The following is a 24719-nucleotide window of genomic DNA, read 5'->3' as shown; positions in this document are numbered from 1 at the left end:
TTGAGACTGAGAGTCTAGGTGGTAGGGTTTACCGAATATGGAAATCTCAAGCACCAATGATTCAGAAAAGGGCATGCATCCCCGCGCTTAGCGTCCCCCGGTTTGACTCGTGTTCGACCGGGTTCCACGAGGGGTAACAAGCCCGCTTCAAGGAGATGAGCTTCTGCCGTCCACCTCATGATCAAGTGGGAACTGTGAAGCTGAGAGCCCAGTGATTATTGCCACACAGACTCAAGGGAAGTACACGAGTAGCATCGGAAGTTCTCCGGTGAGAGTTAGCTTTCACATTGGAGACCCGTGGTCTATTATCCGTAGACTCAGCTAGTATCCTCCGAATCGCCAAAGCATGAAAATCATCCCATCAGTGATCAAACCCCATTGGCAATATCCACAAACAACAATGTCCCTGCAAACGCTTACCCCGAACCGCACTCGTGTCAACTGAACCCCAACTTGTCGCTGTGTACTACGTAGTAGGTATTCGTCCTCGCCCCTGTTCCACACACACCAACTTTCTCCAGAGACTCCAGCAAAGCTCTGTCTTCCCCGTCCATGCTCCCAGAGTTCCAAGAGTCGAGACCGTATAGACCGTACCTCGGGAAACCCTCCACCATTTATTGGGGACCTTTTCCGCCTTCCCAATCCGACAAGATTATCCCCCCCCAGCCGCCGTTGTCCGTCCTCCAGCCATGGGCACACAACAAGCACACCAAACATAGCAGCTGCTTGCGATAATGGCGGAGGATACGGATTCAGTATCAGCAAGCGGCTCTGGAGCTGGAGCTGGTCCGGGAGGTTCGAAACAGAGACACAAGAGGACGCGGACGGGGTGTATGAAGTGTCGGGTCCGACGGCGCAAATGTAAGCCTCTCTCTCACGTTCTTAATGTCTTCTTTTCGTACCTTATTTCTCGTAAAAGTTGTCGCAGACCCACTGAGGAAGCATCTCACCGACATGGTATGGGGTGACGTTGTAGCTCATCTCTCTCACTCGGTGACGCTCATCAAGTTGCCGTGGACCTCTTTATTGACCATATGTAGGCGATGAAGGAAAGCCGCGATGTCAGCGATGCATCGATGGAAACTTCGAGTGCCACTACGGCCCCAGACTTACATTCTTGAATAAGAATGCCCTGACTGTGTCGCCCTCGCCCAAGGTGGCTGATGCGACAACTCCAAAATACTCGCGACTTCAGGTCCGTAAACTACTACAAACCATCACCCACTTTCACGTTCCGCGACTCACACATAGGTGTAGTTCGTAGGTGCCGGGTCTTCCAAGCAAGCTGCCAAAGACCCATCGTTGCATGTATCTTCACCGCCGCACGAGCAACATAGAGTCAACGGAAGCTTCTCAAATGACCTGAACCACAACCACGGATCTCTACCACCACCGCCATCGTCGCAAACATCAACGCCAACGGTAATAGCCTTCCATGCAAATACCCAGCCCCCAGAGCCATCGCCAACAGCGACAACAAAACCGCTACCTCTTGAGCCGAGCCTCGCGCCCCTGAATCACCACCACCACTCACCGCTTACGCAATGGCGGCCGCCTCAGATTCACGAGAGCCTCTCATCGCCGGTGCGAAACCTTGATATCACGGGGAAGCTAATGGGTCCATCGCCAAATAACGATGCCGCGTACGAGACAGCCTTGAACGTCTTGCTCTCGCTGGGAAACGAAGGGCCAGCGGGGCTGGGCCAGTCGCCTGACCACGGCTCAGGATCATTTGCAGTCGGTGGCGATAGCATCGGGGTGGTGAGTCCTGGAGAGATGATGTCCATATCGCCAAACTCGGCGAGGGAGAGGAGAGGGTCCGGCATGTCTGCGGCTGCGGCCATATCGCAAGATCGCCTGCTGCAGCTGTTGCGTCACTTTAGGTACCAGGTCGCGCCATGGGTGAGTAAAACATTGAGCTTTCGTGTATGAGCTCTTGGTCGCTGAATTGCTGATGATGTTTTCGCAGCTTGACTTGTGTGATATGGGACAGACTTTTGGTCTTCACGTTTCGCGTCTGGCGATCGAGTCCGAAGGGGTTCTTCACTCGCTTCTCGCCGTTGCTGCGACGGCACAGCAGGCCGATATGCGCATCGTACCTGGCGACGTCGAATACCTCAAGTCTCTGGCTCAGGCAAAAGCTTTCCAACCAAACGGGGCGGTCATCAGCGACAGCGACCTGGTTCACTTGACACTATCTACGGCATGCCGATTCATCTCCGACATCCCCAGCGGCTGGAATAGCCTGTCCACTGTCATAGATCACAACGTTTGGGACGTGGCACTAGCTGAAGCAACTCCAAAGACCATCCCGATATTAGCAGTCTTGATTCGACTAGGTACGCCCGCTTCCTTGCTACTTGAGTGGTGCACATTGTATTTCACATCATAGTTGAACAGAATCTAACAAAGCGCAGAACTCGCCGCCGCACTCGTAACCGGCGCCCCCATATCGATCCCCGAACACTTATCCTATAACCCGATCCCACAGCAGTGGAACTCCTCCGCCATCGCAGAGACAATCTTCCAATACACCATCGAACCCCTTCTCCTCTGCGCAAAAGTAGTAAATTTTTGCTCAGGAAGCTTCCCACCACAAACCCCTGCCGACCTCGACCTCGGCGGCGTCCCACTAACACCCGTCCACCGCTGGACAATGCTCAGCGACGCCCTGGGGTCCTGGTACACCAACCGGGCGCAGGAGTTCCGCCCCATGGTGGAGATGGACGGCGGCGACGAGACGCTCTTCCCCGTCATCCTCTTCACTAATGGTGCTGCCGTCTTTGCGAACCAGCTGTATCATACGGCCATGTTGCTGTTGCTTCAGAATAAGCCGCGGACGTTGCAGGCCGCGACGGCGGCGGCGGGGAAGAAGTCGTCGTCTTCGTCGTCCACGTCGCCGCTCTGGCATGCTCAGCGCGTCTGCGGGATTGCGCTCAATAATGACCGGAGAGATAGTTGGGATCTTTGTTTAGTCGCGTCGCTGTATCTGGCGGCGCAGAGGATGACGTACGAGCCTCAGCAGAAGGCGATTCTGGGGTGTTTTGATCGTATCAAGTCGATGACTGGCTGGAACGTCGACGGCTTCTCGACGAAAGTTCGAGAGGATTGGGGGTTAATGTAGACAATCAGACACTTTGTTGGACGCGAGCACGCCGTGTCGCCCTGTGGCCAATTTCACGATTGCCACATAACCAATCGAAGTAATCATGTTGATGATGAGACTGAAATCACCTACCCATGTCGGCAATCCTGAGTTCTTTACGGACCTTGTAGCCCCAAGCGGCCTCCAGATCATCAATTCTCCAACAGGTGCCCCATCCCGTCACAGCCTCGATACTGCGGATGAGCTTCACGAGGAGAGCGTGCTCTGACTTGTGACTGAGAAGTCGGCCCGCGACCCAAAGGGGCTGGATAGCGTTGTTTAAGCAGCCCTGGTGCGGGTTCGCCAGCGATATGCCGCAAATACACTTGGCATGCCATATAGCGGACCCCGTGACGCCGCCCAGCTTGAGGTTTAGCGGCCGCGGCATGGCCCCCAGCAAGAGTGTGCAAGCCGTGTGATAGAGCTGATTGGAAGAGATGGCCGCCCAGTGCAGGAATAGGATCTGAGGGAACGGACTACTCTGGATGCTCTGGACGGGCAGCAGCTCCGGCGGTCGGTCGCGCGTCCAGGCCTGGAGGTCTTCCCAGAGGCAAACCCAGCGGTCGGTGAGCTCGTCGGGGCTGCTGCAGCCGCTTGCGTCGCCGAGCTCGAAGTAGCGCGTCCTGTCGGCGACGAGCTCGCAGACTTTGGCGCAGAGGTAAACGGCATAGTTGGCGTGCATGTCGGGGGTTCCGGACTGGCGGAAGAGTTCGCTTGCTTCGGAGTGGGAGGCGCCGCTAAGGAGCCATTTTGAGGGGGTGAGGAGGGTGCTTTCTGTTCCGTCGGAGATGAGGGCGCCACATAGGTCTGATGGGTGCGTTAAGGAGAGAGTTCAGTTATAGAACGGATTTGAGAGATCAAAACATACCCATTCGTGCGTAGCACCAGAAGACGGCTTGAAGTAGACCGCCGCTGAAGCCGTGAACGTAGAAAGAGTCAAAGAGCGCGGCGCACCCCTCGAGATGCTTCCTCCAGTCCTGAGCACTGGCAGACATCATCTCGAGGCAGCACAGAATCGTGCAGATGGGAATGATCTTTTGGTCTCGGGATTGCAGCAACGGGGTCAGTAGGCGGATGGCTTCTTGGTATAGCTCGAGGCTGTCGAACGACGTCTGCTTCCCCTCCTTTCGCTCCATCTGTCGCGCCGAGAGCGCGAGGACGGCGTAGAGGAGTGCAGGTGAGCTGCGGGCGAGAACGGGGACTTGTATGCCAAAGGCCCGGTCGCTGTCAAACATGTCGAGCTATTGTGAAAGAATGAGCATTGGTAACGATGTCCTTAGTGAAGGGGCTGACTGTCACGGAAACGTACCCATGTCGCGACCTCGCCGACGTAGTTCTTCAAATACTCCAACCTCCGTCCTGTGCCCAAAATCTGGCCAGCCTGCCGCCGTGCGGCTCCCTCGTCGCCCAAGATGGTACCCGGCGCCGCGAAACCCCCAGCAGAAAAGCCACCATCGGCTGCCTCGGGAGTGCCCTCCCGTGTAGGGGCCGCCGTTTGCGCCGTGTTGAAGATGAGGCATCTCAGCTCCTCTTGGTAGGCGAGGTAACCTGGGTCGGTGACGAACTCATCGAGCCTCCAGGACTCTGCCGGCGATGTTGATGCTTCAGAAGAGAGGTAGTGTGAGGGTGTTGGCTCACCGAGACCCCATGTTGACGAAGCGGCCGGCGTCACGGCTGAGCCGAAATGGGAGAAAACTTTGGTTTGTGAGTGAGATCGGGCATGAGATCGCGAATGAGAGTGAGAATGAGGCTGAGAGGGGGTTTGAGAGTGAGATTGTGACTGAGACTGAGACTGAGAGCCTGTGTTTTCTATCCGGTCGAGGGGTGCCGTGGTAGATTCGTCATCATTGGCCCTGGGCGAGATCATGTTGAAATCGCAGCTGATGGCGTATTATTATGTGTAACTGCTCGCAGACTAGATTCGGTCAAGTCTCTACAACATGAGAGTGACGCTCAACTCAAGTATCGTGATACTGGCTAAAGTCCACCTCATGGATCGGAAGGTTTCGGTAGGTCATGCGAGAGGAGGAAAAAAGACTGGATCTCCTCCTCACCTGTGACCTCCCTGGGGTCTCTCTGGCGTTGCCTCCATCGAAAACTGCCCGACTAGCGGATTCCGGATGTTGCTGGCGTCCAATGGCCAAGTGCGCAGGACCCTGGGGGGAGATGGGCGCATTGATTGCTGCGGGGAACCCAACTTAGCGGAACTTGCGGGGAAGTTGACCGCTGATGATTGGCTTTCGGGGGGTTAAGAAAGGGGTGTTTATTTGTCGTGGTCTGCCCGGTCAAGTGTTCAAGGACGGACCTAGACTGATATTTCGGTGAGAGGGTGCCACCGAAGGACTGCACAGGCGAGCACCGGTGAGGGATAGTGAGGAGATGGGCTCACCTTCGGCAACGATGCCGTGCTGAGCATCTCATACTCCATGTCTGCTGCGACCTTCTTTTAATAGTGGATTGTGTCTAATCATCAATCGACTGAAATTGACTTCACCTTCACCTCAGATGTCTTACCTCGGCCTTGCCTGCCTTATGAAAGCCCAAGTCGATGAGAGATTACCTTGTGAGCGAGGACACCCAAAAAGGTAGTCGCAGACCCATTGAGACAAAATTTGAGATTCCGAGTCAACTTTAGTTCATGTGAGACTCAAAAGAGTACTGCGCGGCCGGCCGGCGCGTTGTGGTCTTCGGCCTCAACTTCTCCGGCACGGCGGGGCAACAACCTCGGGGTTTCGGTGCTGATGTCACCGGCCGCGGGGTTCAATGAACTCTTGAGTCGAAAGAGGAAGCCGAAGCCACGAGCCGATCCCTGGAGGCCGTGGATCATGTTAAACATCGCCTACTCCTCCTTGGCGGGACCCTGCAGGGTAAACTCGTTACGTGGAATCCAGGGAAGAAAGATATCACAGTGTTTTAAACCCCCTTTGTCCCTTCTTTTGAGTATCGTATAGGTGTTTCCTGTATTGAAGGTGCAAAGATGGCATCTCTCAAGATCACGTCGCTACGGTTCGAGCACCATCCCACCGGACTAGGCGTTTCTTCCTCAACTCCTCGTATCTCATGGCGCGTCGAATCAGACCCTATAGCGAATAATTGGCAGCAGACATCATACGATATCAAGATCTCACGTGGCTCTGCGCCGGTCCAGGAATTCCACATCAAAAGCGCTTCAACGATACTCGTTCCATGGCCCGACACCCCTTTGACATCAGGCGAAAGGGCCACAGTCGCCGTCAGATCCCACGGAACCTCAGACGACGCCCAGTCAGACTCGAAATGGTCCCAGGAGGCGACTGTAGAAGCCGCTCTGCTCTCCCGCGATGACTGGAAAGCTACGCCCATCACCGCGCCACCGCGGACAGCTTCACATCCAGATGAGCGGGGGATTCGGCCGGTCCGATTCCGCAAAGTCTTTGAAAGCCCCGATTTAGAAAGCAGTGGCAATGCCAAACTCTACATCACCGCTCTTGGCCTATACGAAGCTTATCTGAATGGCCATCGTATCGGAGACGAGTGGCTCGCCCCCGGCTGGACTGCCTATCAACATCGGATCCAGTACCAGGTCTTTGACGTAGCGCATCTCTTAAAGCCTGGTCAACGGAACGTTCTCGCGGTGGAAGTGAGTGAAGGGTGGTATGCGGGCCGAGTTCTCTGGGGCGAGGGTTTAACCTGCTTTTACGGCGACCGCATCGGCGTACTTGCTCAACTCGACATCCACGACCATGACATGACAAAGCCAGCCTTGCAGCTTATGACCGACGAGACTTGGGAGTGTCGCCCCTCACCAATCGTCGGAAGCGACATTTACGATGGAGAGACATACGATCTCGGCCTCGAAGTTGACGACTGGCATCACGACAGCCACAGCGAATGGATTCATGTCGAGACACTGCCGTTTCCCAAGTCTGCGCTGGTTGCATCCTCCTTCCCACCAGTCCGCACCACCGAGACCGTGAAACCCATCAAGATCTTCACAGACATCAACGGCAAGACGCTCATCGACTTTGGTCAAAACCTCGTCGGCAAACTTGTCATCCCAAAGCTCGCAAAACCAGACGGCCATCGCCTCACCATCCGCCACGCAGAGGTCCTCGAAAATGGCCAAATCGGAACCCGCCCGCTCCGCGCAGCAAAGGCGACCGATACAATCGTCTTCGGAGGCGGTCGAGTCATAGAGAATTGGTCCCCTCACTTCACCTACCATGGCTTCCGCTATGTCGAGCTCGATGGCTGGGATGACGTGGACCTAGACTCCCTCTTCGCCGTCGTTATGCACACGGACATGCAGCGAACAGGCTTCTTCTCCTGCTCCAACGAAGACGTCAACGTGCTGCACCGCAACGTCGTTTGGAGCATGCGCGGAAACTTTGTTTCTATCCCTACGGACTGTCCGCAGCGCGACGAGAGACTAGGTTGGACGGGCGATATCCAAATCTTTAGCCCGACGGCCTCGTTTCTATACGACTGTGCGGGGATGCTGAGCAACTGGATGCGTGACGTACTATTGGACCAGAAGGACGCTGGCGGTATCGTGCCGCTCGTGGTGCCCAATGTCATGAAGGACGGGCCCTGGCCTTCGGTGCCACAGGCTGTGTGGGATGACGTTGTTGTTCTGGTGCCTTGGACTTTGTATAAGTGGTTTGGCGACGCGGGCGTCCTACAAGAGACATATCCTGGTATGAGAGACTACCTCAAGTCTATCAAGCGTGGTGACGATGGTCTATGGGATCCTTCTCTCTGGCAGCTCGGTGACTGGCTTGATCCCAACGCACCACCCGCCGAACCAGGTCTGGCTAGGACGGACGGCACCCTCGTCGCGGACGCGTATCTGGTTCACGTCACAGGCATCGTATCCCAGATAGCCAGCATCATCGACCTTCCATCTGAAGCCGAGAACCTCGCCAGCGAGCACAAGCGCCTAAAGCAGCTCTTCCAGGACAAGTACATAACCAAAGCAGGCTTCATCGTCGCAGACTCACAAACGGCACTGGCACTAGCCCTTCTTTTCGACTTACACGACACCCCTGCCCAACGAGAAGCCGCAGCCGCAAGACTCGCGCGGCTGGTGCAGTATTCTAAGTTTAGAGTCTCCACCGGCTTCGCTGGCACGCCCGTGATACTTCACGCGCTGTCAGAGACAGGGTACGTCCAGCATGCATACCGCATGCTCCTAGAGACGGGATGTCCCTCCTGGCTGTACCCCATCCGCATGGGCGCCACCACAGTCTGGGAGAGGTGGGATAGCATGCTGGAGGACGGGACGATCAACCCAGGCGAGATGACGAGCTTCAACCACTATGCGCTCGGCAGCGTCGCCAACTGGATGCACGCCGGCATCGGCGGGCTGTCGCCGTTCGATGCCGGGTGGAAGAGCTTTCGGGTTCGGCCCCAGCTGGGAGGAGACCTACGGTACGCAAGCGTGGAGTTTTTGAGCCCGCATGGCTTGATCCGGAGTCGGTGGGAGATTTGGGCGGATGGGAGGTTCGCGTTGGAGGTGACGGTGCCGCTGAATACGTCTGCTGTGATTCATTTGCCGAATGGTGAGGAGGAGTTGACGATTGGGTCCGGGTCTTATGTGTTCGAGCTCGATCTTGCTCCGGAACTGCGGGAGCGGATGGCCGCGTGGCCGCCCAAGGCTCTGTTGACGCAATTTGGACTATAATATCATAGTCCATCTTGAAGTACCTATAACAGAAGATTCAATGGTGTATATTTTGCAACGCAACCTTCGACGTGATTTAATCTTGGGTTTGCAACATTGTAAGACGGGCTGCTAGTTAGCCCGTTGATTACATTAACTACCTAGGTAAGTAGTAGACGTAAGGTCTACACGGCAACTAACATTACAATACTATCTTGCCACCAAAAGTACGCGTTCAATGCTCCCAGTTCCCGATGATATGTACTCGGCAACTGCCAATTGCTTTTTTCTTCATTCCCATGAGTCCGTCATCATCAGAACTGTAGGAATCCCTTGAAGTTGGTCATTTGCGTGCTCTGATCGTTAATTGTTAAGCAGAGTCTCTTAGTGTTGCTGTAGAAACCTTTACTTGAAGCTGTGACCACCGTTTAAAGCACCATCAAGAGGGACTTTGGGGACTTTGGGGGACTTTTGCGACGGACCCCTGCTATCTCTGACTCCGACCGTCTGACGGATCTCCGTGCCGTAGAATTGCATCATTGCGGCCGCTGGTGACCTTCCGAGCTCGGTTACTTGCTGACGACTTACTCGTTTCTTTCTGATAGATCGAAGCTCTCTTCCTCCTCTTCTTCTTCCATTGTCCAGAAGCCCCTCTTCCAGTCCATCCATCGACACTTCCCATCGCAACGCCACCCGTCATGCGCTACTCTCTCTCAGCCAAATTGCTCCTCCTGCTGGGCTCTTCCCAGCTCGTGCTGAGCTCCCCCGACGATCAGCGCGTACTCGCTTCCACTGCCGGACCGACGACTAACGATGCCGCCAGCTGGGCTAAAGCACCCGTGATCGCGATGAAGAGCAAAGATGCAATTGCCGAAGCACTTGAGAAATACGCCGACCCCGTGGACGCCCTGATCTCTCTCCAGCCCGAGTTGGCGGACACGCTGGCCGAACCCAGACTCATCCACGTCCATGGCGAGAAGATGGCGGAATGGATGACCGAGGGCGATAAGCTTCGTCTGCGGCGCAAGGGCAGCAAGTTCCGCGATATCACTGATTTCCAGGAGCTCTACGCCGACCACGTCAATACCTTTGCAGGCAAAGCGAGTAAGTCTAGTCCACATTACCATCGGGACTGCTCCTCGTACAATACTTGTACAAATAGCTAATAATGTCGCGACTGCAGACCTCCCTAAGATCACCCACCAAAGCCTCATTAAACCCCTCTTCCCCAAGGTCAACCAGGCAAACATGCACGACGTCCTCAAGCACATGACGAGCTACTATAACAGATACTACGGCGGCGTCACCGGCGAGGAGAGCTCTGTCTGGCTGCACGACCACGTCGCCTCCATCATCGCCGAGTCCCCCTTCCACGCCCACATCTCTCTCGAGTACTTCACCCACGAGTTCCCCCAATCCTCCATTATCGCCCGCTTCGAGCCCAAGGTCCGCGACTTTTCCAAGCCCCTGACCATCATCGGCGCCCACCAGGACTCGGCAAACTACCTCTTCCCCTTGCTGCCCGCTCCCGGCGCCGACGACGACTGCTCTGGCACCGTGAGCATCCTCGAGGCCTTCCGCGTTCTCGCGACGAGCGGCTTCGTGCCCAAGGAGGGACCCGTCGAGTTCCACTGGTACGCGGCCGAGGAGGGCGGATTGCTCGGCAGCCAGGCCGTCGCAGCCTACAAGAAGAAGGAGGGCGCGAATATCGGGGCCATGATGGAGTTCGACATGACGGCCTTTATCGCGCGTAATGCCACCGAGTCCATTGGCTTCATCAAGACGGACGCGGACGCGCCGTTGACCAAGTGGGCGGTGGACCTGAGTGAGGAGTACATCAACATCACGACGAGCGTCTACGAGCTCATGCCCGGCGCGGGGTCGGATTACATGTCGTACACCAAGCTCGGATTCCCTGCTACGTTTGCGTCCGAGGGAAACCCTGTTGCGGGCGGGTTCCCTGGAGAGTTTGATCCGTATGTGCACACGGAAAAGGATACCATGGACGTTGACGATGAGACGGGCGTGTTTTCTATTGACCACATGGCGAGATTCGCCGAGCTGGCTATTGCTTTTGCTATTGAGCAGGCTGGGTGGGATAATAAGTGGAGGTGAATGTTGGCAGCAATGACGGCTGAAGACTGGTACAAGTGCTGTTTTGATGAAGGATCCGCAACGAAAAGACCACCTCGATGTTTCAATTAGGTGTGAAGTGGTTCAATTCTAATGACAGCTGTTGATGCCTTGTTCCAATATGCCTAGATGTCTACTGAGCTAGTTCCGCATCACGACTGCTTCCTAATTGCGTTCCGAGCCAATTCCGAAGAGCTTTCACAAGCCAAGCTCGTAGTTACATCGCCTAGTAAACTTCCTCTCCCAAGACCCTAGCTGATGGCGTCAAACGAGAGCAAGAAGCTGCATAGCGCGATCGATGACAAATTGCGGGGGACTCAATGACAAAGTGCGGAGACAAACAGCCGCCTTCGGCTCCCACATGTAGTTGCTAGCTGACCAAGCCAAGTTGAAAAACCTCATGAAGTGATGTGATCTAATCTTCTCTCTTCGCTCTTATAACTAATTTACCTTAACCTGGTGAGACTCTAGAAATCAGCAGTTCTGCAGGATACAGCTTCACCTAAACGAAAGTACTAGCAACTCACCCCCACAATGGCTTCCGCAACATCCTTCCGCCAAATCGTCGGCGCCCCGCCCTCGACGGCCTCACCCACAGATAGCACACTCATCATCATCGACGCCCAAAACGAGTACGCAGAAGGAAAACTCGCTGTCCAAGACGTTGCCTCCTCACGCAAGGCCATCGCCGCCCTGCTGCAGAAGTACCGGGAAGCAGGCCAGGCTGGCAGCATCGTGCACATCGTCCACGCCACCCCCGAAGGCGCACCCGTCTTTACCCCCGGGACCAAGCTGGCCGAGGAGTTTGACGAGCTGAAGCCCGAGGATGGAGAAAAGGTCGTGAAGAAGCAGTTCCCTGGTTCCTTTGCGGGGACGGATTTGCAGGCGCATTTGGAGGGGTTGGGTGGAAGGGGGAAGAAGATTGTGTTGACTGGTTACATGGTAAGTCTCATGTCAGAACCCGCAAGAGGAGTGAATGCGATCGCTAATATGCTGATGGAAAAGGCTCATGTTTGCGTGTCTACTACTGCGAGGCAGGCTGCCCAGCGTGGATTTGACGTTTTGGTGGCTGAGGATGCGGTCGGCGATCGTGACATTCCGGGCGTTGATGCTGCGCAGCTCGTCAAGGTTGCGCTGAGTGAGATTGGTGATGCTTTCGGTACCATTGTACAGAGCAAGGACATTGCTTAGTTTGTTTGAGAACTTCAGCAAAATGAGTACGAGTTTGTTCGATCAACGCCAACGTTACTTCGTCCTCGATTATACCTCACTTGATTAAGGTACTTTACTGTTAATATCTTACGACAGCCTGTGCCTGTGATAGATACATATGATAACTCATCACCTCGAGCAATGATTGGATAATGGAACAACCGCAAGTCGATTCCGTCATACGTTGTCAATAGCATTTCTTGCTGTTCAACATCGTCTTCCTTACTGTTTGGTCGACTCCATTGATTATTAGTTCACATTTGTTCCGTGCCCATCAGTGGCCGCTTCGGTCTGCCTCCACATTCTCCTCTCTTCAAGGTTGATCTTCTACAAGTGGCCCTAACGGTGTGGTCCCAATATTCATCGAGAAACCATTTCGATAGCTCAGGATCTCTAGCCCAGCACGCCCAGGAACCATCAGACCATCCAATCCCAGATCTCAAGCTGAATCCGCCGATTGGCGGCGCCATATTGCGGAGAAAACGGCACGATGCCATCAAGGCCCTGACGATCAGCGAAGGGTACACAGAGCCTTTGAAGCCCACTAAAGAGGCACAGCAACCGCTATTACTGATAGGATGTTAGCTGGGGTCTTTGAGAACAACCCGTAGGTGCCGAGGAAGAGCTACAAGAGCCCACAGGAACCCCATCGCTGCAGGGCCGCGCAGCCAACCAACTTGGCGAAGAACGAATTCATAGCCCAAAGAGGCATCAGTGTCGTCACCACTCTGGGCTGCTCAGCTGGAGCAAGTTGCTGAGCTCTCAATCTTCCACTGGACAGCTCGATTACTTCCAAGGGCCTCCATAATCTCAAGCGGGTTTGACAGCTTGGGATTCGGACCTCGGACAACTCAGTTCTGCGAGCGAAGCATTGGCGCGCTCATCATCATATGAGAAAACCATTGCTATTGTCTTTGGACAACCCCCCGATGAAAAATGGATTGGATAAAAGGTATAACAGCCGCACAATGGGATGAACTCGCGATGGACTCGGCAACCGATTGCAACCACAAAGTACACATTCCTTGCGACGGCCAGAGTTATTAGACTTGTCTCTAGTTATTAGACCCCTTGACCCAACACGAAGCCATCACGATGAGATCGTCCGCCCTCTCCACCATCCTCTCCTGCGCAGCCGTTGCGTCCGCCGTGGCCGTCACCAACGACACCTCGCCCGCGCCGAGCATCCCCAACGTCGTCCAGTCCACCTGGGACGGAAAATGCTTTTACCCTACCCCCGACGCCGCCTTTGACCTCGAGTCTTACCTCGGCCGTTGGTACCAGGTCGCCGGCACCGTTGCGCCCTTCACCGCCGGCTGCAAGTGCATCTTTGCGCAGTACTCTCTGAACGTGCGCACACACTTTTTCTCACCCTGACGTGACTTGTCTTGACCAAGAGTGGATGTGACGGGCTAACGGCGAGTGACATTCAGGACAACGGCACTGTCAAGGTCAACAACACCTGCGAGGCCGGGGGCCGCGCTATCAATATCCTGGGCACCGCCGCGCCCGCTGATCCGTCGTACGGGGCCAAGGGCGTCCTTCGCGTCCAGTTCCCCGGCCAGCCCGGGCCCGACTGCGCCGGTCCGAATTATATTGTCCAAGGTACGTGCAATGCGTCCTAATGAATCAGGGAGGGCGACATAGGCCCGGAGATGGTCTTCCGCGTCGGTGCCGAAACGTTGGTAAAGTATTTGAGCTGACGGTGTGGTTTTACCCCACAGACTACACCCCAGACTTTGCGCTCGTGCAAGCCAGCAACTTTACGACGCTGTTCGTGCTCAGTCGCCAGCGAAACCCGGAAGACGCGGTTCTCGATGTAAGCCCTTCCTGCTCCTTTCTCGTAACAATGTGCAACGCTATACCACAAAGGGGGGTTAGATGGATTAAAGATGAATTCCGCAAGCGTTGCGACTAGTAACAGTGAGTGCAAGCATGCTAACGAAATTATTTCCCCTCGACAGGCCTGGATCGCACGCGCTGGCCAGCTCGGCTCGAACCTCGCAGACGTTGTCAAGACGGATCAGACCGGTTGCCAATTCGCATGAGACATGGGGAATGCGCCAAATGCTGCATCAGGGGATCGCGAAGAATCTGTGCCTGGCGCTTGGCCCGGAACGGAATAAGTGAGGTGAGACTTTGGGTTCTTGAGTGTCCAAGAGCGGTCTTTGGAGCCGATGATAGAGCAGCAGTGTATTTACAAAAACAGATGAAAATTCCATGCCAATGCCGGATGTCTTATGTCAGTGTCAATGTCAGTGTCGCAGCCCGGTGACATTCGCAAACGGGATCATGAAGACTGCATGGGCTCAGACCTCCATGTGGAAGCAAGCTAGAGCTCAAGATAGATGATGCCGAATCATTGGTCAATGGCCGTAGATCTCACAGGACGCCCCCGGAGCTCAGCTCAGCTCTCAGCTCAGCTTTAAACTTTGGAGCTTGGAGCTGTAGCTTCGACACCATGGCTCTTAAGCTTCCTTGTCCTTTCCCCATGTTGCACACCAGTGCAACCACTGGGGGCGCCCACGGCGCAAGTTGTGCCACTTATGCAAGGGGATTCTATGACGACACCACCATCAGCCCGAGACATCATGACGAATGTGGCCGCGTTCGGTCTATGTTTGTGTGAACGCATCTGTGGGCACCCTTTAATTGTGGAGGAAGAAGAGGGAAAAGAAAACTGGAAAGGCTGGGCCTGGGTTTTAGATCTGAGAGCGGAGGTGAAGAGTGAACGATGAATGAGGTAACTGAATTGAGTTTGATTCAAATAGCTCTCGGGTCCTCCTTGCGAGAGCATGCCCAGCGCACAATTGCTTCCTGTTATATTGCTGCGTGAACTCGCTTGTTGCTATCCTGCGAAACTTTGAAAGCTTGCTGCATCCCTGCTTAAGCATTCAACTATCGATTACTACCTCCCGACCACGTATATCATAAATCGCCAAAATGGTCAAGGCCAAGGAAGAGGTCATCTCCGAGTTCAATGAGTACGTCAACATGACGGCCGAAGACCTCGAGTCCTGGCTCAAGTCAGACGACTCCAACAGCGCAGGCTGGCCTAAGGACGACGCCGAGGGCGACGGCGAGTCGGTCGGGCACGACAGCGGGCGCAAGATTGTCGAGATCCTTCAGGCGAACCCCGACAAGAAGGAGGATGAGTACACGGACGACCAGGTTGAGCATATGCGCAAGGTCGTGGCATACTGGTGAGCGCCACTTGCGATGAGACAGGGCTGTTGGACTATGAGATGGCTCCGGTGCTAATGAGTGACTCGGAAAATAGCAAGCGACACCTGGCGCAAGAGTCAAAGTCGAATAGCGATAAGTCGCCCGAGGAAGTGAAGAAGACCAAGTCGTATGCTTCACTGAAGAATTGGGGTCACGACTTCCTCAAGGCCCAGGGCAAGGAGAATGGCGCGTCCAAGTCGAATGGAAAGTCTTCCAAGAAGGAGGAGAACGGCGACGAAGAGAAGGCTGAGTCGAATGGGTCCAAGAAGCAGAATGGATCCAAGAAGGAGGAAGAAGAAGTTGAAGATGACGAGGAGAAGGCTGAGGAAGATGCTGACGAAGAGGCCGAGGACGACAGCGAGGAGAAGGCCGGCGACAAGCGCAAGAACGCCAGTGAGGAGAACGGATCCAGCAAAAAGCGGCAGACGCGCCAGGGCGAGGGCAAGTCGACTGAGAAGTCGGATGAGAACGCCGATAATGATAAGGAAGAGGAAGCCGAGGAGAAGGACGAGGACGGCGACGAGGAGATGGAAGATGACGGTGAGGAAGGCGATGACAAGGAGAATGGTGGAGGCAAAGCCAAGAAGGGACCCAAGAAGGGCGACACTGTCAGCTGGAAATGGGGCAGTGGTAACCCCGAGGGCAAGGTCCTTGATGTGAAGGGTGAAAAGTAAGTGGTTCAAGATAATGCGTTTGTGAAGAAGATAGCCCTGACGAGACACATTACAGGACGACCATCACGACGAAGCGTGGAAGCGAGGTGACTCGCGATGGAAATCCTGAGGACCCCGCTGTTGTGATCGATACTGGAAAGTCGAAAGCTGTCAAGTCTGCTCACGAGCTGAATGAGTAATGGGAGATTATATGGCTACAGAAAAGGCGTATTAGGACTCCGTGATCGATTTAGGTGTCCTTCCTGTCAGAGGAATTGTGTTTATGAAAGGTGTATTTTAGTGTTGTTCAATAACTTCAAGCCGAAACAGATGGATACGCAGGGGAAACTAACTTTGTTTTCAAAATGTGATGTTGTACTTTTACACTCCTAAACTACACTTTACGTGGTGTATATATATGATTCGTTTTACAACTCCTCCACTCTCTCCGACTGCGAGGAGCTACTTTGCTTCTGAAACTTGGTGATGGGATCCTTCTGGGCCTCCTTAACCTCGTTCCAGAACTTCTCACCATTCTCCTTGTCATCCTTGAACAAGTGATCAATCACCAGCTTCTTGGGCGTCTCACCCATCCACTGGAAGAGAGAGAAATCGCGGAATTCATCTGCCCTGAAGATCTCGAGCATCTCGATTGGCTCGTCACCAATATTCTCAACAAAATGGCCCATATTCTTCGGCACAATACCAACATCACCAGGGACATAATCAAAAGTGCGAGCGGTGCCCTCAGCCGCAAAGATGGTAATGCGGGCCCGACCTTTGATGAAGAACGACCACTCGTCAGCATTGGGATGCCAGTGCATCTCGCGCAGCGCGCCCGGCTGGATTGTGAGGTGGGCGGCAGCGACCTGTGAGGAGCATGGGTCAGTCTTGAACACCCGTGGGAGGCGTCAGAGGTTTCAGTTTCTTACAGTCTTGGAGATGGGAAAGTTCTTGGAGTCGGTGATGCGAACCTCTCCGCCCGACGTCTGCTCGGGCTCCTGGTCGAGCATCCTGTGGGTGAAGTTGAAGCGAGACTTCTTGGCGTGCTTGCCTTTGGGCCGTTCCTCGTCAATGGGGCCCGGGAGCGTGCCTTGGAAGATGTATTTCTCGCCCTCGGGGAGGTGTTTGAAAACTTCGGGCTCGAGGTGGAAGTTCTCGGCGATAACTGACTTGGGTGTGTGGGCAAGCCAGTCGGAGAGGATAAAGGTTGACTCCTCGGAGAACCGGCCGTCGTCGAAGATGAGGAGGAACTCGGTGCCGTTGGGGCTCAGTCCTTGCAGGGAGTGAGGTACGCCTGATGGGAAGTACCAGAGGTCTGGATCGGTAATGTCTATCAGCTTCTATTGCCCTATATTCGCGAAATCGACCTTGATAGACATCGTCGATAGATCGCCAGAGGCAGAGTGTGCTTGCTTACCGCCCTTCTTGAGGTCGTCGATGAAGTTGCCGCCCTCGTAGTCAAGCGCCGTAACGCGGACCTCGCCGTCCAAGACGTACGCCCATTCAGCCTCCTTGTGCCAGTGAAGCTCTCGGATGACGCCCTCACCAAGACGCATGTTCACGCCGGCAAGCTCGACGCTGGTGGACAACTCACGTACAGTCGTCTGTCGGGTCCATCCACCTTCCTATTTTTTGGCAGATAGTGTTAGTGGTCGATCGTGCGTTTTTGTATGGCTCCAGTGCCACTCTGCCAGCTCAGTTGGACTCAATTGGCGACGAACACCAATTACTCACCTCAATCCGAATATGCGAATCCGCAAAACTCCACCGCATGTTGGGCATGTTCCCCTTGTCCGTCGAAGGCGGCCGTACCAAGTCCGGGTTCTGGCGCGAGCGCTCGCTGTTCCAGGGCCCCAGCACTGAGGCGCCGAGCCCGTTGCGGTAGGGAAGCGGGTCAAGGCCGTCGCCGACCGAATCGACGGCGCCGTCGTTGGGATCCCTGAAGACCGGGACGTAGGGGTTGCTGGTGCTCTTCTTCTTGTAGCTTGCGGGGATGTCCATTCCTCGGAGGAGGCGCTCGCGGGGGCTGTCGAAGTGCGGCGCCGCCGAGCACAGCTCGCTGGCCGATGCCCAGAGGAGCAGCAGCTTGGCTGCCGTGGGTTGGGTGAGATGCATGTTGGGCCAAGAGTGTGTGGTGATGGAGACTGTTGCGATGGGACCGGGGGATGCAGTGTGCCAAGAGGGTAGCTCGAAGTAGGGAATGGCAACGGAAGTAAATTGAGTCTACAATTGATCCTCTCTTGCTTTCAATGGCTAAGAATAAGATGTGAGGTAGGAAAAGCTTCCAGGAAAGGAACACTTCGCCCGTGACCCTGGGAACAAGAGACTATTTTATACCCCCTTTCAAGACTTCATCATCCGACTTAGCCATGCCAATACCAATGCCTTGACCTCTTCCTCGGCCTCGCCAATGTCGCAACCAAGTCGTAGTACGTAAACACGGGGGGGGCTTACAAAGAGAACCATCCATCCGTCATAGTCATCGGCGCATCACCTCACCCGCTCATCGCTGTAGTCTGCAGGTTGAACCGAACAGTGACACACACACACACACACACACACACACACACACACACACACACACACACACACACAAACCAAGATCCCACGTCTGCCACACACCCGTCGACGCACATGCCGAACCACCCCCGAGACCCAAGCTCCCCCGCAGCTGTAGCAACAATGGCAAGGTAGTAAGGTACCTTACCACACTTACCAAACCAAGCAGCTTCGAAAGCTGGCGCTGCTGCATGCCACCTTGCATGGAATGTTCAACAAGAGCTCCCCCTCACTGGCTGAAACGTGGCAGAGTGATGAGCGTGGCACCTCTCGCCCATGCGGGGATGAACCAGTCAACATACCTCCCCAGTGATAGCCGGCCTACCAGGGGAACAGAGGAACGCTTGCCGTAGACCAGGGCCAGGGAGGGGGGGAGGGGAAGAAAGAGACTAATTGTAAGAAACTGGACGCACTGAGGTGGCCTGGCGTTTAAGCTCGTCACTCAACGGACCGCAATTGGCTTTCCAGGGGAGCTGCTGAAGCTCTTCTCCATCGTTCGTTGCGACGTTGGCGGCATGTCTGCAGCAGGCCATGACGCAGGTTCCTGCGGCTTGAGCTCGACTCCAATGCAACTCGAATGCATCTCCAGGACCATCGATTGGACGGGGCATATGTCGGAGATCCTGGAGAAGAAGCTGGTCCGCAGCCAGGCGTTGTCAGGCCCCGGTTTCACTGCGTGACTGCAGTGACATTCTGCACATCCCTTCTCAGACTGAGCTTAGCTTGAGGTTCAAGGCTATTTCTGATGGGCTTGCTTGTCCAACTCGCGTTTCCCCCTCACTCTCTTGTCCAAATCCCACGCCCCCTAAAGGCCCGAAAGTCACAGATGATACCCGGTCCGTCGAATGGCCTCTTGTTATCCCGTCAGAACCGTCCGCCCAGAGATTCACGAGCGGGGATAGATCGCTCTTGGTCTTGGCTTTCTTTCGGCATTGCTTTCCGCCCTTTGGCCCATATAAACCAGGCTGGAAACCTGGAAACTTTTCGCGGGTGGACCACGGCAGATCCGAAGTGCTCGAGCTCTCGGCCTTTGGGCATTTCTTCAGTCTTTCCAAAGCACAACGATTCAACGAACATTGCGTGTCAGCACCCACCGGCTGTCTTTCTCCCCCCCATCCTCGGTACACCCATGTCAACTCGAGAGAGAGGTTTATTTATATCCGCATAGTTTTCCGTCAACCAACGTCACTTGGTCAGAGCTTCTAGTCTCTTCGAGGGGCATCTTGTTTTGAGTGAAGCTGAAGCTGCTGGTTTCCGAATAATCTCTCTACTTCGCGATCAGAAGCGCCCTACCCAACCAACATACCCACAACTCCGCAAAGATGAGCTCAACGGGCGGCAACTACGGTTCCGTCACCAATTCGGTGCCGGTCGTGAACGGCGACTCGCACGCCCACGCCGATGAAGAGCAGCCTCTCCTAGGCGGAGGCAACGGCGCCCGGAAACCGGCCTCCAAGTCTCTGCGGAAAAAGCTCACCACAGACGTCCAGCGCGACTGGGCCGATTTGGTCCTTTTGGCGTGCTACATCATCACCGGCCTGCTCGACAGCTCTTCCATCTCCATCTGGGGTTCCTTTGTGTCTATGCAAACAGGTAAGATCCCTTCCAAGCCTTCCTTGCCCACAATAACGGCCCGAAGCTTTCGCAATCCCACATTACTCACGCACCGCAAAAAACAGGAAATACAGTCTACATCGGCCTCGGCCTCGCCGCGCCCACCGAATCCACCCGCTGGATCAAATCCGCCACCTCACTCATCTCCTTTTGCCTCGGCTCCTTCTTCTTCAGCCGTTTCCACCGCTTCTTCTCGCCCAAGAAGCGCTGGGTCCTCTGCGCGTCCTTCATCGCCCAGACGCTCCTTTGCATCGCTGCCGCCGTCATCCTGACTGTTGGCCCTACGGCGGGCAAGGACGAGATCGCATGGAACGTCCTGGTGCCCATCGCCCTGATCGCCTTCCAGAGCTGCGGCCAGGCCGTCACGAGCCGTGCACTCAAGTACAACGCCCTCACGAGTGTTGTGTTGACGAGTATCTACTGCGATCTGTTCTCCGACGCTGAGCTTTTCAGCGTTCGCAACGCTGAGCGGAATCGAAGGGTCGGCGCGCCCGTCTTGCTACTTATCGGTGCTATCTGCGGTGGCTTGTTTGCGCACAGTTCCCTGGGGATTGCTGGTGCTCTATGGACTGCGGCTTTCTTGAAGTTCCTCATCGTCTTGTCGTGGTTCCTCTGGCCTGGTGAACCTTCGGATGAAGAGTAGATGTGATACAAAACGTGTATCCCACTACGCAAGTATCGAAGAAGTGGTCATACTAAGTTGTGGCCTAGAGACTTATCAAGTCACTGTAGCGTTCAGATGCAGATAGACTAAAGGGACGTTGACGGCAAGCGCAGACTCAAAGAAAAAAGTGTTCGCTGTCTCCGTTTGCGTGCATCAAACAGTATGAAAAGTGCCTTTGGCTCAGATACACGTACAGATGTGAATTAACACTCACTGGAGACTCTGACAGCCCACACATCGGTTATCGACTGAGCGGTCTAGTTACGTCCCCTCAACTCTTTTCCATGGCTTCATGTTTCTATCCCTCCATTGCCTCTTTACCGTGTATGCATTTCCTGCAATGTTCAGTCCTGAACATTAAACTCAACGGCCCAATCCATCTGGAATCCACGCTCAGCAAACCAGCTCTTGCGACTCACCTGTGTGCGAGTTCCTTGATCTTGGCCCGGTTGAGGTTGAGATACCGTCTCGTCGCTCTCTCTAAGCTCTCCAACTCATTGACAGCGTCTAGACGCGAGACTTGTGACTGCAGGCCAGGGTTGATGCAGATGTTTCTACGGAGGCTGTCCTTGGCCACATGCGAGTTCTGTGATAGAATATCGGCCTTGAAATCAGACCATATTAGGTTGTAGGAAAGTAGTCGATCAAAGCGGTCGGCGGCAATTTAAGCTCTACAATTCCTCGTACAACACCCCTGAATCAGCCGTTAGCAAATGAATACGACATGGCTTCGATGTACTGAAAGGGAAGCTGAGGGGACGTCGTACCCGTTGCGACACAATACTGGAGCACCTGCAAACTGAGGTTTGACCACAACTGTCCATGCGGGCTCCCACATTGTATCCCTTTCATGAAGAGGACATCTCTTCATCTCAATCGTCGTATGGGCCTTGATATCGTATGCTTGGATACGCGGTAGACACAGAACGTGACCACACGGCAATAGATATTCAGGAAGCTCTCTGAGGCAAGAAAAGCAAGTCGAGTGACTGATGGAGTCTCCCACACTACCTAGAGAGTAGTAGAAGTCGTTGAGTCGATACTTGTGAAGATCGGCAGCGATGATGTCCTCGCTTTGCTCGCGAACTCGTGAGTTGACATCGAGAAACTTGGCATGGTTCTGACGCAAGTCATTCCGAATCTGGTCAATCCATTGACCAGCAAAGTCTTGAAGATCAACATCTGACTGATGAATGCCTGCTGCAAAGATACGTCCATGTTTGTTGTGGTGACCTTGTGGATCATGCCCGAACTTGACGTTGTAGCATTTCCATATTTAGGATAAGAAAAAGTGCATGGCGCATGGAATTCCGCGTATCCTTCTAAGACGACATTGCAGAAGTCCACGTAGGCGTCATCTAGAAGTCTCACAGGGGTTCCTGAGGATGAACATGAAATATTGAAAGAGAGGCTTCGACATTTACCCAGGAAGTTCTGACAGACTGATTCTAGCATAATGCAGGAAAATATCATCGGCACCATCTTTTCGAAGATCCGTTGAGTCCCTCCAACTTGGGCAATTTGTGTCGAGTTATTGGTGATTTAGATCGCCAAGTTCAAGATGTTGCCACTGAAGTCCTGTGGAATGGGATTGTGCTTAAGTGCTTCCTTGACAAAGTCAAAAGGGGTATCTAGGTCGCGAGAAAAGTGATCGTAAGCTACGTGGAGGTCGACCTGTAACTTGTCCGCAGTTGCGAGCATTCGAACATGCTTCTTGGTTAGTAGAGACACTTGGCATCTTTTGTTGATCAGCTCAAATAACTTCTCCATCTGATCGTCCATGAGCATGTAACGACCGCGAGACGGAACTCGAATGACGGAGATCAAAGCATAGTAGCAGTCGATGCAGTCTTTGGTAGTGTTAATGGTTCGACCGATGTCCTGCCAAAGCCTGGCTTGCTCTTCGAATCGAGGTTCACGGAAAATCGCTCCACTAATGTCATCGAGAAGACGAGCAGTCGCGGCCTCAATGTTCTATTCATCTTCATACACATTGTCCGTCGTATTGAGGACAATGACTGCGTGGGAGAGAGCGGGCTGGTTCAGCGATTTGTCGATCGAAGCCGATCCCCATTCCAGAAGTTTGTCAAGGACAGTGGATTTGAAAACCCTAACCCAGTTAGAAAGCATTTCTTCATTGAAAAAGATGGTGGAATCTTACCTGGGGTTTCTCAGCACGAAAACAACCACGTTTGAGAAGGTGTAGAGCAGTCTGGCATAGACTTGTGTGACTACGTATTCTCTCTTCTTCGTTTCTGTTGTTATTGCCCATTCGAGGTCCCGTTGAGATGCGTAGCGCGATTCTCCGAACTTCCACTTCGAGGATGTATTAATCACACCAGAAGAACGACTAGCAGTTGATGGCTTTGGCGATTTACCTAGACCAGTCTTGCCCATGACATTCGTGACATCGCTGAGGATCCCTAGAGCCTCCTTTCCCTTTGTGCGATGGCGCAGACCTGCTGGTACAGCTTCCCCGCCATCCAAACCCTCAAAATCAGCATATAGTACAGGTGCTTGAGTGTTGTAAGATATCGGATCGGCATAGAGGTGGACATCGCTAGTTGTCGGAACGCGGTCGTTATTAGATGAAGTAACAGGCGACGGATACTTTGCCCCGCGGTCAAGCATGGCAAACCTATCAATCAGCATCTTGATCAATGTGCTCTTACGGGGCCCTAAAGGCAATCAGCCAATTGCGCCATCGTGAAAATGGTTTTTGAACACCTACCTGTTTGCCCAATGAACGACACAAGCTGAGGGTACCGATTCCCATTGTCTGGGGTTTGATTATCGCTCATCAACGTGGCGAATCGTCCATAGTCTTGCAGTATGGGTTGATTGGTTGAGTCCCGCCCAGCTGCAAACCATGTGGTATCTTCATCGGATTGGAATTCGAGTTCGTGCTCAGTCGTTGAGCGGGTGGGTTCCAGGATTTCGCGCAGTCTCTGGACCACCTGGGGATTGGACCTCTCGTGCGGTCTACCATCCAAGCCGACGGCACCCGGCCTGTGAAGCTCCCATTCGGACTAGCAATTGTCCCAGAGTGCGAGATTATTGCATTGAATACAGGCAAAAAGCTTTTTGGTCGTAGCACGACACTTGTGGCAGATTGCCGAGCGCGTCTTGCGAGCTGCGTCTGTCATGGTGTGACTTTTGCTAGAGTCTCCGAGGACTGGATGACATTTTCGGGGGAGTCCAAGAAAGAAGGAAGGTCTGAAATAAGACGGAATCCAGATCCCATCCCTTCCAAAATCTCGCAACTTGACATAAGGCTGTGAGGCAACCGGGCCGCGGGCACCATCACGCCTACCGCAATTGCAGTCACCAGTGCCTCTGGGTCATCAAAATAGGGCTCGAACTAGACTGACTAGAAGCAGTAAGGCTTTCTTGTCTTGGGCGCTGGAGGCTCTACCAAATAGTAATTAGCGGATAGACTCAGCTCTACCATCTTTCAGAGTTGTGGCGTCTTCGGCAGGAGCGGTTCTAATCCTCGTCAGGGCGGCATTATGCAGGTAGGATTCAGCTTATACCGGAACCCCAGCCTGATATGTTACGTCTTGGTAAGTAAGCTCCGATCTGGTGTTTGAACGGTCAAGCTGGTGCTATGGACTTTCTTTTCCGCGCCAATACAGATTAGAACGACACTACATGTTCAATTCTCTGATCGTATATCTGCTGTCTTCGTAGTTCCCTCAGCCACACCTGATCGAATGTCGAGTTACACTACGTACAAAGTGCTGAGGATCGACACTATTGCGTTACAACCTACATACACTTATTTAAACCAAGAAATGGCCCTACCACTCCACAGGTATATCCAGACTCGAGAATCAGGGTGCGGAAGTGGGTATATGCAGCTTTGCTTGC

At 54.0% G+C, this 24719-nt stretch overlaps 10 protein-coding genes across 10 annotated transcripts; 7 read left to right on the top strand and 3 right to left on the bottom strand.

The window, feature by feature from the left end:
• Window positions 1-590: 590 nt before the first annotated feature.
• On the top strand, window positions 591-3177 carry BDP55DRAFT_397191 (uncharacterized protein). Its single transcript, XM_060567249.1, has 5 exons — window positions 591-861; window positions 1041-1195; window positions 1258-1902; window positions 1970-2339; window positions 2418-3177. Exons 1-5 carry the CDS (start codon window positions 735-737, stop codon window positions 3122-3124), a joined length of 2004 nt encoding a protein of 667 aa, XP_060423222.1. The 5' UTR covers window positions 591-734; the 3' UTR covers window positions 3125-3177.
• A 53-nt stretch (window positions 3178-3230) lies between these two features.
• Window positions 3231-5012, bottom strand: BDP55DRAFT_734080 (C6 zinc finger domain-containing protein; the record flags this gene model as incomplete). The annotated part of the gene is made up of 3 exons (XM_060580165.1): window positions 3231-3952; window positions 4014-4386; window positions 4455-5012. 3 exons carry the CDS (start codon window positions 5010-5012, stop codon window positions 3231-3233), a joined length of 1653 nt encoding a protein of 550 aa, XP_060423221.1.
• Window positions 5013-6011: 999 nt separating this feature from the next.
• Window positions 6012-8875, top strand: BDP55DRAFT_682671 (glycoside hydrolase family 78 protein). The gene has a single exon (XM_060576281.1). The coding sequence runs from the start codon at window positions 6123-6125 to the stop codon at window positions 8805-8807; it is 2685 nt and encodes an 894-aa protein (XP_060423220.1). The 5' UTR covers window positions 6012-6122; the 3' UTR covers window positions 8808-8875.
• A 759-nt stretch (window positions 8876-9634) lies between these two features.
• BDP55DRAFT_565050 (peptidase family M28) lies at window positions 9635-10901 on the top strand (the record flags this gene model as incomplete). The annotated part of the gene is made up of 2 exons (XM_060570387.1): window positions 9635-9890; window positions 9970-10901. The coding sequence occupies 2 exons, from the start codon at window positions 9635-9637 to the stop codon at window positions 10899-10901; spliced, it is 1188 nt and encodes a 395-aa protein (XP_060423219.1).
• Window positions 10902-11453: 552 nt separating this feature from the next.
• On the top strand, window positions 11454-12110 carry BDP55DRAFT_698335 (isochorismatase; the record flags this gene model as incomplete). The annotated part of the gene is made up of 2 exons (XM_060577772.1): window positions 11454-11861; window positions 11925-12110. 2 exons carry the CDS (start codon window positions 11454-11456, stop codon window positions 12108-12110), a joined length of 594 nt encoding a protein of 197 aa, XP_060423218.1.
• Window positions 12111-13226: 1116 nt separating this feature from the next.
• Window positions 13227-14179, top strand: BDP55DRAFT_565125 (lipocalin-like domain-containing protein; the record flags this gene model as incomplete). Its single annotated transcript, XM_060570394.1, has 4 exons — window positions 13227-13481; window positions 13565-13736; window positions 13856-13950; window positions 14096-14179. The coding sequence occupies 4 exons, from the start codon at window positions 13227-13229 to the stop codon at window positions 14177-14179; spliced, it is 606 nt and encodes a 201-aa protein (XP_060423217.1).
• Window positions 14180-14825: 646 nt separating this feature from the next.
• Window positions 14826-16364, top strand: BDP55DRAFT_682662 (uncharacterized protein; the record flags this gene model as incomplete). Its single annotated transcript, XM_060576280.1, has 3 exons — window positions 14826-15334; window positions 15412-16026; window positions 16086-16364. Coding segments are annotated over exons 1-3 (995 nt in total), but the record flags the coding sequence as incomplete, so codon positions are not given.
• Window position 16365: 1 nt separating this feature from the next.
• Window positions 16366-18317, bottom strand: BDP55DRAFT_594088 (oxalate decarboxylase family bicupin). The gene is made up of 4 exons (XM_060570959.1): window positions 17747-18317; window positions 17430-17637; window positions 16942-17327; window positions 16366-16878 (listed from the first exon to the last, which is right to left on the bottom strand). The coding sequence occupies exons 1-4, from the start codon at window positions 18125-18127 to the stop codon at window positions 16438-16440; spliced, it is 1416 nt and encodes a 471-aa protein (XP_060423215.1). The 5' UTR covers window positions 18128-18317; the 3' UTR covers window positions 16366-16437.
• A 1576-nt stretch (window positions 18318-19893) lies between these two features.
• On the top strand, window positions 19894-20828 carry BDP55DRAFT_698331 (uncharacterized protein; the record flags this gene model as incomplete). The annotated part of the gene is made up of 2 exons (XM_060577771.1): window positions 19894-20164; window positions 20251-20828. 2 exons carry the CDS (start codon window positions 19894-19896, stop codon window positions 20826-20828), a joined length of 849 nt encoding a protein of 282 aa, XP_060423214.1.
• A 1563-nt stretch (window positions 20829-22391) lies between these two features.
• Window positions 22392-24300, bottom strand: BDP55DRAFT_758767 (uncharacterized protein; the record flags this gene model as incomplete). The annotated part of the gene is made up of 5 exons (XM_060580811.1): window positions 22392-22782; window positions 22840-22959; window positions 23011-23527; window positions 23581-23878; window positions 24298-24300. 5 exons carry the CDS (start codon window positions 24298-24300, stop codon window positions 22392-22394), a joined length of 1329 nt encoding a protein of 442 aa, XP_060423213.1.
• Window positions 24301-24719: the final 419 nt, after the last annotated feature.

This window comes from Colletotrichum godetiae, assembly GCF_030913485.1.
Source record: "Colletotrichum godetiae strain CBS 193.32 chromosome Unknown BDP55scaffold_73, whole genome shotgun sequence".
NCBI lineage: Eukaryota > Fungi > Ascomycota > Sordariomycetes > Glomerellales > Glomerellaceae > Colletotrichum > Colletotrichum godetiae.
Note: the sequence above shows the minus strand (reverse complement) of the source record. Positions and strands in the feature narration are given on the sequence as shown.